This window comes from Antechinus flavipes, chromosome 2 (genome assembly GCF_016432865.1).
Source record: "Antechinus flavipes isolate AdamAnt ecotype Samford, QLD, Australia chromosome 2, AdamAnt_v2, whole genome shotgun sequence".
NCBI lineage: Eukaryota > Metazoa > Chordata > Mammalia > Dasyuromorphia > Dasyuridae > Antechinus > Antechinus flavipes.
Genome location: NC_067399.1, coordinates 509,715,495 through 509,730,541, shown reverse-complemented (window position 1 = coordinate 509,730,541; position 15,047 = coordinate 509,715,495). Strand labels below are relative to the sequence as shown.

The following is a 15,047-nucleotide window of genomic DNA, read 5'->3' as shown; positions in this document are numbered from 1 at the left end:
TAGTCCCTAATACATATAGTAGGTGGTTTTTAAAACTGTTGTTGAATGAATAATAAATGCATGCATTTCTTCAGATTATAGAATATTATTTCATTTTTCTCTAACCTAGAACTCCATATACTGATAAAATCACAGATCTTATCAAAAACTAAATCATACCCATGATCATTTTAGTTATTCTTTGAAACATCTTCAGTTCCACGAGCAAAGATATGTTATCCCAATAGGACTATGCCACAAGCTGATAGAAACTACAATTTTGCTTTTTTTTTCCACCAATAGTATTTATGTATCAATTACTGAGAATCTAATAGTCATATTTTTCATCTTGCTTTATGAACTGGGGCAGAGATTCAAACATGGAATATCAAAAAAATAAATTACTCTTCTGCAAGCAAGGAAAAGGACCCATCATAAACTTTAATTAATGTTTGCAAAGCATTTAGATTTCCTAGATAAAAGTCCATGAACAAATATCACCTATTATCAGCAATCTGGTCCTGCCCAAGAGAAAGAGCACATTCTTTCTTTCAAATCACTAAGATGTCACCTAGCAAAAATCTTTCAAAGGACATTAAAATAGAATCTCAGTGATCTAAAAACCACTTTGTCCAAAGAAAGCCTCTAATTGTCTCTCACCCAGTGTCATTAATTCTATATATCTTTTCCATATTGAAAATTAGTAATCATAGACAAATAGCCATATTTAGCATCACAAAGCTGGCTCTTCATTTTGGTGAAATAAACTTAGAGCCATAGACACAGTGCCAGACAAGAAAGCTAAAGCCCCCACCATTCTGCCATGTAGTTACCTCTGCCTACTCCTGAAATTCCCATGATTAGAGTCACAATGGATTAGATAACAACAATGAGACTTGTCATCTCCAAAAGGCTCCAGCAATTCAGTTGACAGAGTGTACCAGGAGCCCTCTGACATTAGCACAAATTAGCAGACCAGATTAACCAGTTGTCCCCTCAGGTCCAAGAGGATAAGATACACAAGGAGAACATGGCCAGGACAAGATGTGAGGCTGGGAACCAGAGAGAGAGAGAGAGAACCTCAATTTGATAAGCAAGGAAGTGGGAAGAAATACCCAGCTTAGCAAGTATACAGGATGAACACCAAAGAGAAGACAGAAGCAGACTTCTGAAGGAAGAGAAGGTGAGAAATTTAAAGATAAGATCTTTGGCTAACTCTTTAGTGATTTATGCATTTAAAATTCTTAAGAAAATTCTTATAAAGTTTTTGGCTGTGAGTATGACCCAAAGCTGTCTGCAAATAGTATTTCTAAGGCAAATTTGACATTATTTTCACAACTGATATGGTCTTCAATTCTAACAGACATAGAATTCAGTTTACCTTTTCTATAGCTAGTCAATGAAACCAGAATCTAAAATAAGCATTTGTGGTTGTCCAAAGGGTGGATATCATTGTCCTAAATTTTCATAGGCCATAGATTTGAACCTAAAAGTGACTTTGGAAGTGGTTGATCCAAACTTGGATATTATCCAAAGTCACACAGCTCCTAAGTGGCAGATTCTAGATCCATATTTATGTCCTAAATCCAAACTCAACTCTTTCCTGTGCACCATGTTGCATTCTTTGTTTTTGCATTATTTATTGCTATCTTCCACCATGCTGACATGTGAAGCTTAATGCAAACACAAAGTGTTAGATATTCCAGCTTTGCATTGAAATCTCAGAGCCAGCTCCTGATGACCTCTGAGGAAACAGTATTATTATCTTGCCGATGGCCTACCTGTTCTTTCTTCAGATCCATTAGTATTTGGTGCTGTTCCTCAGTCATTAAGCTGTGATCTCTTTTGTTCCCCAAACACCTAGAAGTAGTGAGAATTGCAAAGATTATCATAACATTCTAAACATGTCATTCTAAAAACAGTGGCTTCTAAACATTAGCCTTATGTCAAACCTCAGTTATTCATGTCACTAGTATGGGCCACAGATAATTTTAAAATTATTAATATTCTGGAATGCATTGTTTCCAGTAACTTTAAACACTTCTGATTCTGCGTGACTGAACCAAGACAACAGAAGCAGGGAAGCAGTAAAGAAAAGTTCTCTGGGAATAATTTGGAAAGAATAATTTGAAAATGACTCAATTTATTTTAGTTAGCTCTAGTCTAGTTGGCTTAGATTAGATTACATATATAAAGAGAATAAGCTCACAAGATCTATTTTTATTTAGACCAGTGACCTTCACAGAAAGAGAGAAACCTCTGTTTCCTAGCCAAAAACTCAGGTCCAACCCTGAACCTGCCAAAAGACTTGATAATTTAGCCATTGATTATCTGGAATCATTTCTCAAGGAATAATAATCTCTCCCTCAACTCTTAATTCCCTATGTCCCATTCCATCTGCCCATCCCCTTTCATGGTACTCTTTGGAATCCTATAGAGTTAACTAATTTGCTTTCATTTTAAATCTTTCCTTTTTAACTTCTTCTATCTTTTGGTTTTCATTGGATACCTCCTCTGACATGAAATCCTTGGTCACTCAGGAATAGTTGAACTTTTATTAATATCTCTTGACTCCTTAGGGGAGGAAGTCAATATATTCCTTGTTCCCAGCTGCCAGTTCTAGACTCTTCCCCCTTTGAAGTTTATTCAATTCAAATTTATTATCTAATTAAGATTCAGGTTACTATTATTCACCAAACTCCAAGCTCTCTCCCTAACATACTTAATGAATTTAGTGCCTGGCTAATGTCTGTCTCTTTTATGTCAGTTCTTAACGTCAGGGAATTCAACATACATATTTTTCCTTCAAAACCCTTCAAACATCCTAAACTGTATTGTTCCTCAATCTATTCATTTCCCATGATCTACTCCTTTACTCTACCTTCCCTTTCATATAGAGATGATGATACTCTCCATCGCCATATTTTATCATTCCATTTTTTTCTCTGCTTTATTATTACACCACCTATTCTTCATCTTCACCAAGACTTCTAGTCCTTTTACCCTTTAGTTCTTTCCTAGCCAATATTCTCTTCCCTTTCCTTTCTTAACCCCTTGGAGAATTAGTTCAACTTTATCCTATCCTCTTCTACATGTAAGTCCCCTTATCCCATTTTCCTGTCATTTACTGTGACTTCTTACCAAGCTATGACCTTGAAATGCTCGTGCTTTACCCTATCATTGCTCCTGTTCATGTGCTGAAAAAAAGCATTAAACTGGATTGACTATATTTAATATAAATTTATGTGATGTAATTTTATCTGAAGCTTCATGGCAGCAAGGTAATCTCTTTCCACCTCCAAAATCAAGGCATTATTCCACTTACCACAATAACTACTCCAAACCTTTTCAACCCTCTGCAAGTCTCCCATGCACATTCTTCTCCCCGTCCTGCAGCAATGCTCTTTTCCTAGATCTCCTAGACATCTGATCTCTCCTTCTCAGCCTCCTTTATTGAGTCTATGTTCTTCCCCTCAATATCTGTCCTTGGCTCTTAGCTTTTTACCTTCTACATTATCTCTTGAGCTACCATAGATTCAATTATAATCTCCAACCAGATGATCCTCAGATCAATTTTTCCAAACTCTAATTTCTCTCCTGACTTCTAGTCACTACCACCAATTGTCTTCTGAATATCCAAAATTGGATTTTTCTCATAGGAATACCAAACTCAACATATTCAAAACTAAAGTTAGTCTTCAGTGTCATTCTGCCAAAACCTTTCCCTCTTCCAAACTTTGCTACTACTGTTAATGGTATCACCATCTTCCCAGTCACCCAGGCTTGATAGCATCCTCAACTCTTAATTTTCACTGCCTGCACCTATCTGACCTGCTTCCAAGTCCTATCAACTTTACCTTTGTAACTTTTCTCATATATGTCCCCTTCTCTCTATTCACACAACTGTTGCCCTTATCAGCTCTTGCCTGAATTATTGCAATAATCTGAGAGTTGTCCTCTCTATCTCAGATCTCTTTCCATTCTAATCCACCCTCTATTCATCTGTCAAAGTGATCTTCCTAAAGCACAGGTCAATCATGTCATCTTTTCTCATTCCATCAACTCAACTGGCTCCCTATTACTTCCATAATAGTTCTCAATTTGGCTTTTAGAGACCTTCACTCCCTTATCTCTTCCTATCTTTCTAGTTTTCTTACACTGCATTTCCTTCCACATACTCTATAAGTCAATGATACCATCTTTCTAAGCCTTTCCTTACATGCAACACTCCAACATCATGCATTTTCTTGTACACACTGTCTTCCTCACCTGGAATGCTCTCCCTCCTCGCCTCTGCCTCCCAACCTCCTTCAAGATTCAATTCAAATCTCATCTTCTACAAGAAGGCTTTCTTGGTTTCTCTCATTCCCCACTATTAGTGCCTTCCTTTTGAGATTATCTCCCATTTATAATATATATTATTATATCTATGGGTATATACATTTTACATATAGTAACTTGTATATTATTTCTCCCACAAGAATGTGAGTTCCATGAGGGCAAGGATTATATTTTTGCCTTTCTTTTTATCACCAGCACTTAAAATTCAGTGCCTGATACATAGTAAAGACTTACTAAATACTTGTTGATTGAGCAACTGATGAACCCTTTTTTCTCCCATTACAAGATTAACTCCTCACACTCTGTTCACTGATTAAGCTAAACACACACACACACACACACACACACACACACACACACTCATTCACTCTTGCTAACTCTCTCTCTTTCTCCATCTAATCTTCTCACAAATACCCTGGGTCATGAAGCCCACTAGACAAGAAAATATAAATTAGCTCAGTTCAATGGAGTCTACTCCCATTGCTAGGGATATAGCTTGGAGGCTACATCAAAGCTAAATCAGACACATTATTATTATACTTGAAGTACAAAATACTTTTGAATTACAGATTTTTCTCCCTTTAAAAATGTGGTTCTGACAGTTTGCTCATTGAATCTTCTATAAATGATACAGCTTAGGCAGAGGCAAATCATCATCTGATTCCAGATGATCTTTAGTATCCCCTCTAGAGCCAAAATTCTTAGATTACATATTAAAACAGCCAGACAGATGGAAAAACAAGGAAGCATATTCTCAGGTTTAAGTAAAGATTAGCTCACGCTTTCTGTTGCTCTAGCCATGACAATTCAGCTATAACTTTCTCCTCTAGGGCTTTCTCCCGGAGCTTGAGGAGGGCTATCTGGTACTGCGCTCTCAGCTCTTCTTCCTTTAAATACTGATCAGTCATCCTCAGGCTAAAGTGGTCGAAGAGGCTAGACCGATAGATTTCATTCTTCTAAAAGCAATGGAAGAAGAGATTTACATTTTTTTTTTCAAGTGGCCAAAAGAAGTGTCTCAAGGATACTGTCCAAAAAAAAAAAAAAAAAAAAAAAAAAGGATACTGTCAGAAATAAGTCATCTCCCTTTGAGATGTGAAATGTGCTTCTAGAAGGTCCCAAAAGATCCCAAATATTTCCTCTACACTCTGTCCTGAAGTTGTTCCATCATCAGAATTACTAATGGATTAGAGAACTAGGGTAGAATTCATGATCTCCAGAAAACCTCTATCAAAATGTCCATATCATCTGAGAGTAAAAAGCCTATCCCTTTGCCACTAGACAAATTAGTTTACTTTCAGTATGAAAGACATGGGAGACCTCACCCTTGAAATGAAGAGACTAAATAGAGTTTAGGCAACAAGCCTTGGAAGGTGGTAAGATATTATGAGAATTAATCCAAGGTTGAGGGGCTCCTAAGTGTAGCCTCTGAGAAGAGATTCAAGTATGAAGGATAGGAGACTTAGAGGAATAAACAGCATTGGGACAGTGGATGTGAATTAATAACCTGTAAGAGAATTTGGAATTTGGTTCTGAGCCATACCTGGCTGCTGCTGTCCATGGAGTCTTCTTTAGAGAATACCTTGCTACTTGGATAACCAAAAGCTGATGAGAACCATGTAGTGGAGTGGGATGATGTGGTACAGTCTTGCTTTCTTCTTTCCTTATCAGCATCTTAAGACAGAAAAAAAGTTCAATCAAGCCTGTGTCAGTGAATGTTCTACCAAAAGGGGTGAGGTGAGGTTAAGTCTCAGGACATGAAGGGATGTGTGTGTGTGTGTAAAAGTTTGAGTCTGGTTATATATTCTGTGACAATGTATATCAATTTAATAGCTCTCCTTTCAATAATTATAGAAGGCACAGTAACCAAAGAACATAAACATCAACGAGATAGCCTCAAAAAATCCTACCTGTGCAACCCAATAAATTTCTCCTTGGCTCACTTTCCCAGGTGGAAACTGTTGGACTACTGGTTCTGCTGGAATATGATCTGGGGACACAGAAATAGTAATAAAAAGCACACAGGTAATTTTATGACATCCTGCCCCAGTACACATGTGGTATGCACATACCATTTAGGTTTTGGAGAGGGACATCCTCTGCTTAAGCTGTCAGGAATACTCATGTCCTAGAAGAGGGACAACTCTGATTTTCCTGCTGATGGGCCAGCTTAGCTGCACCCCACATAGTACAGGCTAGGGTCAGTCCTTCATGCAGGCAGACTAAGGTGGATGCCAGCACAATGCTGTGAGATATGTCACTGCTTAGGTCAAATCACTTGTCTGGCTTTGGGATTGATGAGTCCATCCTACCTGCCCATAGATGACAGCCCAGTTAGACAGTCTGTGGATTCCAGGCCTCCATGGGTCTTTGGCATCTTCCATTTCTCTGCTTTATTGTCTAGTTCAGTTCTATGGATGTGGCTGCCGTGCAAAGACTGCTGAAGTAATAATAATAATAACAATAACAACAGCAGCCATAAGTGTATTTTAAAATTTACAAGTTATTTCTCTAGTACAAATGTTTGATAAAGGAAATGAAAGTGTTACTATTATTCTTATTTTAGAACTGAGAAGGGGTTAAGTGAGTTGTTTAAGGTTACAGAGATAAGTGTCGGGAGGAGGGTTTAAATCCAGCTTTTTCTAAATTCATTACTCTTTCTACTACATTGAATATAAGCATTTATAACAATCAGGAGGATGACATTTTATGAGTTCTTCATGTAACTGGCCCAAAGCCTTTGACTTAAGGAAATAACAAACCATAGTCCACCAATTCTCTACTCATCACCAGTCATCTGAAATCAAGATTGGTCACTGAATTGATTTAAACTTTGATTTGACCCATAGCTTTTCATAAAATATATATATAATGGAGATTTCATTTGTCTGTTGTCCAATTTTATTTTTCTTTTCCCCTTCCTTTTCCCTTTTTTTTCACCTTCCTTCTGTTCACATAGAATATCATATCCTTACCTATGGGTGTTTTGCCCAAAGGAATGTAAATTTTGATCACGGAAACATCCTAAGATATCTGGAAGTTTATAGACTAGGGGCATGCCTTAAACCCAAAACACTTTTTCTTTTTTCTTTTTAAAAATTTATTAAAATTTGAAACATATGCATGGATAATTTTTCAACATTAATCCTCGCAAAACCTTGTATTCCAATTTTTCCCCCACCTTTCTTCCATCCCCTTTCCTAAATGGCAAGTAATCCAATATATGTTAAACATGGTAATATATATATATATATATATATATGTTAAATCCAATATATGCATACATACTTATACAATTATCTTGCTATACGAGAAAAATCTAATCAAAAAAGAAAAAAATGAGAAAAAAAATAAAATGCAAGCAAACAACAACAAAAAAAGTGAAAATGCTACGTTGTGATCCACACTCAGTTCCCACAGCCCTCTCTCTGGGTGTAGATGGCTCTCTTCATCACAAGATCATTGGAACTGGCCTCGATTATCTCATTGCTGAAAAAAGCAATGTCCATCAGAATTAATCATCATAGAATCTTGTTGTTGCTGTATATGATGATCTTCTGGTCCTGCTCATTTCACTTGGCATCAGATCATGTAAGTCTCTCCAGGCCTCTCTGAAATCATCCTGCTGATAGTTTTTTATAGAACAATAATATTCCATAACATTCACACACCATAACTTATTCACCATTCTCCAATTGATGGGCATTCACTCAGTTTCCAGTTTCTTGCCACTGCAAAAAGAACTGCCACAAACATTTTTGCACATGTGGATCCCTTTCCCTCCTTTAAGATCTTTTCAGGACATACTGTTTATTATTTCTTATAGTACAATAATATGCTATCACAATCATATACCACAATTTGCTCAACCATTCCACAATTTCCAATTCTTTCACCACAAAAAAATATTTTTCTATAAATAGGTCTTTCCCATTTACTTTGATCTCCTTGAATTACAGTACTAGTGTGAAAGACCTAGATCAAAGGCTATGCACAGTTTTATAATTCTTTGGATACAGTTCTAATTTGTTTTCTAAAATATTTGGACCAATTCATAACTCCAATTATATTTCTATATCAACAATAATCTTTTAAACACTTACTTATTTGATGGGCACTCACTGTTTTCAGTTCTTTGCTACAACAAAAAGGACTAGTCGATATATTTTTGTATATATGCTTTATGGTTAGATAATTTAAAAATATAATTTCTATTATGTCGTAATCAACTAAGAATGACTTAGCTTTTTTTAGTGATATAATGATCCAAGATAATTTACAAAGGACTCAACATGGAAGATGCTATCCATATCAAGATAAAGAATTTGATCTGCAGATCAAAGCATACTATTTTTACTTTATTTTTATATGTTTTTTTTTCCTTTTGGTCTGTTTCTTTCCTTTCTTTTTTTACAATATGACTAATATGGAAATATGTTTTAAATGATTGCCCATATCTAGCCTATATCAAATTGCTTATAATTTTGGGAAGAAGAGAAGGGATAGAGAAAAGGAGAAAAATTTAGAACTCAAAATTTTGTAAAAAATTGATTTTACAAGGCCTGGAGAGACTTACATGGACTGATGTTAAGTGAAGTGAGTAGAACCAAAAGAACATTATACATAGCAACAAGACTATGTGATGATCAATTCTGATAGATGTGGCTCTTTTCAACAATGAAGTGATTCAGGCCAATTTAAATAGACTTATGATGGAAAGAGCCATCTGCATCTTTTTTTTTGAAAGAAAACTGTCGGGACTAAATGTAGTTTTTCCACCTTCTTTGTTGTTTGCTAACATTTTGTTTTCTTTCTCTTTTTTCCTTTTTGATCTAATTTTTGTTGTGCAACAAGATAAATGTAGAAATATGTATAGAAGAATTGCACATGTTTAACATATATTGCATTACTTGCTGTCTAGGGGAGAAGGTGGGGAAAAGGCAGGGAGAAAAATTTCGAACACAGTTTTATAAAAGTGAAGGTTGAAAACTAGTTTTCCATGTATTTTTAAAATAAAAAGCTATTATTTTTTAATTGACTTAATATATAATTGGGAAAATGCTATATATAAAACGAGTAGTTTCAAATGCACTGAAGCTATATTTTAAAAATCTGATCATAGCCAGTTGGAAGATGTAGTCTAATCTTGAGAAAATTATCTGATCTCTGATGACTTTTATTTTTCTATCTATCTTGCCTCACAGATAGTACTAGGTGAATGGAAAAGGGACTGTGGTGAAGACAAGGCCCAACAGAAAAAACAAAAACAAAAAAGCCTTTTAGATAAAGTCAAAAGAGGATGACAGTTTTGACAATTTTATGTCAAATTCATTATATTCCTGAAAGTAAGGGCAAACAAAATGTGATGGCAATTGAAGGTTTCATGTACATTTATTTTTTTCTACTTTGCAAATAGAACTGTTTGTTTTATCTAGAATTTAATTTGTTTTCTTTAAGTAAATAGGAGAGAGAAATAGCCTGCTGGGAACAAAAAGCAAAATACCAGAGTTAAGATGATTACAGAAATGGGCAAGAAAATGTTTGAAAAATAAGGACCCAGTGAAGGCAGGGCACAGGGCAGATATTTGGGATTAAATCACATAATCACTGGAACTATTAACACAAGCTCACAACCTCAATGTACTGGTCAGACCTCCCCTGGCATTTATTCCACTCCTTTTGGTAAGTCCTGTCATTTCTTTTTTAGCAATATTTCTTGACCATCTCCATTCACACAAGCTGCCACTCTGATGAAGGGCCTCATCACCTCAAGCTTGCCTGGACTATTGCAATAGTTTGTGGCTTCTGATTGATGTTCTTCCTGGCTGGTGTCTCACTCTAGTCCTTCCTCCTGACATCTGGCACTCATGCCAAAGTGATTTTCCTAAAGCTCATCATTCTCCTTGCTCCATCAATGCTATGGTCCCCCTATATTCTCTCCAGGGTCAAATAGAAAATTCTGTTTGGCTTTTAAAGCCCTTCATAACTTTTTCCCTTCCTACTTTTCTAATATTCTTATACTTTCCTTCCCTCCATGTTCTTGGTCATCCACAGCAGCACTGGCCTTTTTTCCTTACTCAATAATATTTTGTCTTTCCGAATACATGTAAAGATAGTTTTCAACATTCATTTTTGTAAGACTTGTATTCCAAATTATTTTCCTGTCCTTTCCCTCCCCAAGACAGCAAGCAATCTGATATAGGTTACAATCCATTTGAACCTATTTCTCTATTTGCCATATTGGGAAAGGAAAATCAGACCAGAAGGGAAAAAACCATGAGAAAGAAAAAACAAACCACCAACCAAAAAGGTGGAATATGCTATGCTTTGATCCACACTCAGTCTCTATAGTTCTCTTTCTGGATGTGTATTTTCTACCCCATGTCTACTAGAATTGCCTTGAATCACTGCGTTAATGAGAAGGACTGAGTCTATAACAAATGATCAGCACATAATCTTACGATTATTGTGTAAATGTTCTCTTGGTTCTGCTCCCTTTACTCAGCACGAGTTCATGTAAATCTTTTCAGACTTTTCTGAAACCAGCTTGCTCATCATTTCTTATAGAACAATAATATTCCATTCCATTCACATACCATAATTTATTCATTCATTTCCCAACAGAATCAGTTTCCAGTTCCTGGCCACTACAAAAAGGGCTGCTACAAACATTTTTGCACATGTGGGTCCTTTTCTCTCTTTTATGATCTCCTTGGGATACAGAATCAGTAGCAAGACTGCTGGATCAAAGGGTCTGCAGAGTTTTAGAATCCTTTGGGCAAAGTCTCAAATTGCTCTCCAGAAGGGTTGGATCATTTCACAACTCCACCAACAAGCACTGGCCTTCTCAATACCCCTCACATGTAACACTGTCTCTTCCAATCCCACATCTTTTCATTGGGTATCCTAAATACCTGGAAAGCTCTACTCCCTCTTCTTTCCCTCCTGGCTTACCAAGCTTCCTTCAAATCCTAACTTCTGCAAGAATCCTTTCTCCGTTTTCTACCAATAACTCCTCACTGATAATGCCTTCTCTCTGAAACTACATCCCATTTATACTGCATAGATCTTTTATATACGTATATACATATATATCTTTTTGCATAGTTTTGCATGTTGTCTTCCCTACTAGAATATGAGTTTCTTAAGAGCAGGGACCATTTGTTCCTCAAACAGCCCTGGGAGAGAAGGTGTTACTATCTCCATTTTACAGTTGGGGAAACTGAGGTAAACAGAGATAATAAGCGTCTGAGCTGACATTTGAAGTCAGCTTTTCCGACTCCAGGCCCAGCACATTATTCAGCTAGCTGCCTCTAATTCTGAAACTGGAAATATGAAAGAAAGACCAAAATATGGACTGAAGGGGGATATAAGAAGGAAAGCAAGGAAGAGAGAAAGGGAAGAAGGACTAGTATGTACAGACATATTTAAATACTTTCATGTTAGTAGTTTCTGAAATGTTCTGTTGACCAATGAATAAAATCTGATTAAAAGGGGGGAAAACCAAATAGTCATTAGGCTAGGGAGTCAGAGATAAAATTTTGTTTTTTAAACATAACTGTTTGACAACTCCTTTCTGAAAATCTGGAAACTATATAGCTTTTGATCAAATTGTGGGCAATTTGATTAGTGTAATTGTTTCTATTCTGCTATCCTTATGGCTGATCTATATAGGTACCCCTACAGCTGACTTCCATTAGGAGTTGCTAGAGGAAAAGGACCAATTCTTTGCACTTTTCTTTTTATGATACTTGATAGAATGTGTCATCATCAATGAAATGCTTAATGAGTGCTAAATGGTATTTATATGGAATGGCCTTGAATATATTTTTCTTTGAATTACTGGTATCAAATCTCAGATTATTCAACTTAACCCATAATTTCTTATCAAAAACACATCTCTTATATGTACAAAAATACTTATAGCAACTCTTTTTGTTGTGGTGAAAAAATTGGAAACTGAGGAGATTCTGATCAGGGAATAGATGAACAAGTTACAGCATATGAATGTGATGAAATACTATTGTGCTCTAAGAAATGATAAGGAGAATAGTTTTGGAGAAACCTGGTAAAACTCTTAGGAACTGATATAGACTAAAGTGAGCAAAAACCAGAGAACGATTTATATAATAACAACATTATAAAGTTGTATTTGAAAGACCTGGTAACTCTGAGCAACACAATGACCAACCATCTTTCTAGAATTCTCATGATGAAGCATGCCTGAGACCCAGGAGAAAAATGATGAACTCAAGAGTACAGACACTGACATTATGTTGAATATGATCAATACAAGAATTTGTTTTGAGTACATACATTACATATTTGTAATAACCCCCCTCCCCTCCCCGCTTGCCTTCTCAATGGCAGAAGTTGGAGGGATAAAAGGCAGAACTTTGTTTGAAAATCAAGAAATCTAATTTAAAAGAAAAAAGAAAAACTCATGTGAGTCATGAAGTATCACAATCTCTGAAGAATTAAAGTTGGGGAATTTAGAACCAAAAAATGAAAATAAAGTAAATGCCCATATATGGGGAATGGATAAATCAATAGTGGCAAATGAATATAATAGAAAGTATTGCACTATTATAAATGGTAAATATAAGGAATTCAGAGAAATGTAGAAAGATTAATATGAACTGATACAAAGCAAAGAAAGAAAAGACAGAAAAATAGTATATATAATAAATACAATAAAAATCAGGGAACTCAGATGGAATGTGATGACTAATCTTGTTCTCAGAGAACATACGTTCCTTCTTTCAATAAAGAGATAAAGAACTACAAAGCACATGAAAAGTGGCTTTGACAGATGCTATCAGGAAGATATATTATTGGAAAAGAAGGTAGCCTATAGAAAGAGTGAGGAATACCAATGGATAGGCTGCATGCTCCTTTGCTATCCATGAAATCTCAAGAGATCTATAGGAGCTACTGCAACACTTTGGGTTGGTAGACTCCCGTGAAGGATTTAGGGGAGGACAGATGAGTTATATCAGATGAGAAGACATGGGGGTGTTACTATATCCATTACTGGAAAGAATATCTACTTTGATGAGGCTGCACATCAACTGAAACATCTGTTAATATGTTTCCAAAACTTTATTTTAAAGCAAAAGTTTACCTATAGTCATTAATAAATGAAAGCACATTTGCATATTTGAAGTATGTTTGAATCTCATAAATCTTGAATTTTACATTATGAAAACAGGCTTAGAAAATATTTGATATACATATAATTCTTAAAAAGGAGACTTGAAGCAAAATTAACCTTGAGAGCATACATGCAAACAGAAGCAAGAGTTTTGTAATTGTCTCTTTCCACTAAGGATAGTAATCAATGTATATCCTCCTCTTTAGAAAGGCATAATGAAACAGGAATACTTTGCCTACCTTAGGACTCACCTTCAAATGATTCCTAAGGACCAATTCATCCAAAGATTTCTGAGTTTCTGCAGCTTCCAGTTCTGCTCTATGCTTCAGAATTTCTAACTCTCTTTCCTGTTTTATCTGATGTAACTATATGAGGAAGAAAACCACAACAGTCTTGAAATATCTCTCTCAATGAAACATCACTGAATTTTCAGATGAAGAAATTAAAGCTATCTATAATCATATGAAAAACTGCTCTAAGTCACTATTGATTAGAAAAATGCAAATTAAAACAACTCTGAGGTACTACCTCAGCTTGGTTAAGATGACAGGAAAAGATAATAATAAATGTTGGAGGAGATCTGGGAAAATTGGGACATGGATGCATTGTGCTAGAATTGTGATTTGATCCAACCATTCTGGAAAGCAATTTGGAACCATGTCCACAGGGCTATAAAACTCTGCATGCCCTTTGATCCAGCCAGTGCCACTGATCCAGCCAGTCTGTATCCCAAAGAAAAAAAAAAGACAAAAGGACCCACAAGTGTAAAAATGTTTGTAGCAACCCTTTTTGTGATGGCAAATAATTGGAAAATGAGTAGACGACTATAAACTGGGTAATGGCTGAATAAGTTATGGTATGTGAAAGTAATGGAATATTTTTTTTTTCTCTAAAGATGATGAACAGGCTGATTTTAGGAAGTCCTGGAAAGATTTACACAAACTGATGCTGAGTGAAACAAGCAGAACCAGAATACATTATTAATAGAAACAGCAAGATTGTGTGGTGATCAATTATGACAGATTTGGTTCTTCTCAATGGTTCAGTCTTCCAAGGCAATCCTAGAAAACTCATCTACATCTAGAGAGAGAACTATGGGACTGAATGAAGTCATCACATGCTATGTTCACTTTATTTCTTCTATTTTTTTTCTCATGGTTTTTCCTTTTGTTCTGATTTTTCACTCCCAACATAATTCATAAGGAAATATCCAAAAAGATTGTTTTTTTTTACATGTAACTGGAGAAAAAAAATTTTTTTAAAGAAAAAAACATTATTGAACCTCTAACTTATAGGCCATGAGAATACTGGGATGCAGATGTCAGTTACACTAACTTACCAATTTTGCAGTTATTCAGATCTGGAATGAAGGGATACTTTTCAGAGGGGAGACCAGCCATTCTCAAGAATAAGAACCTCAAGTTCTCTTTCATTGGTCAAGAAAAAATCTGTATTCCCAGTGTCTAAGCACGATGCTTAGCATGCAGAAGTCCCTTAATAAAAGCTTTTTTATTGACTGATTAAATAAAACAATTATCCCTGTGCTCAGATCAGCATTTTATCTAGAACTTGGGGC

At 35.7% G+C, this 15,047-nt stretch overlaps 1 protein-coding gene and 1 long non-coding RNA gene across 6 annotated transcripts in view; one reads left to right on the top strand and one right to left on the bottom strand.

Moving 5' to 3' along the window:
• The window catches only part of CCDC187 (coiled-coil domain containing 187), a 107,875-nt gene that overhangs the window by 21,591 nt on the left and 71,237 nt on the right, over nt 1-15,047 (bottom strand). For 4 of the 5 annotated variants that reach the window (XM_051980338.1, XM_051980341.1, XM_051980340.1 and 1 more), the window contains 6 exons: nt 13,723-13,836; nt 6,630-6,757; nt 6,228-6,307; nt 5,861-5,991; nt 5,101-5,276; nt 1,761-1,839 (listed from right to left, as the gene is read on the bottom strand). In XM_051980338.1, coding sequence (XP_051836298.1) covers nt 1,761-1,839; nt 5,101-5,276; nt 5,861-5,991; nt 6,228-6,307; nt 6,630-6,757; nt 13,723-13,836 — 708 coding nt within the window. The remainder of the gene's footprint in view (nt 1-1,760; nt 1,840-5,100; nt 5,277-5,860; nt 5,992-6,227; nt 6,308-6,629; nt 6,758-13,722; nt 13,837-15,047) is intronic. The other variant, XM_051980339.1, reaches the window with a different exon arrangement.
• Nucleotides 487-14,996, top strand: LOC127550988 (uncharacterized). Its single transcript, XR_007950991.1, has 3 exons — nt 487-1,162; nt 6,269-6,342; nt 14,822-14,996. It is a non-coding gene; the product is annotated as an uncharacterized LOC127550988 (long non-coding RNA).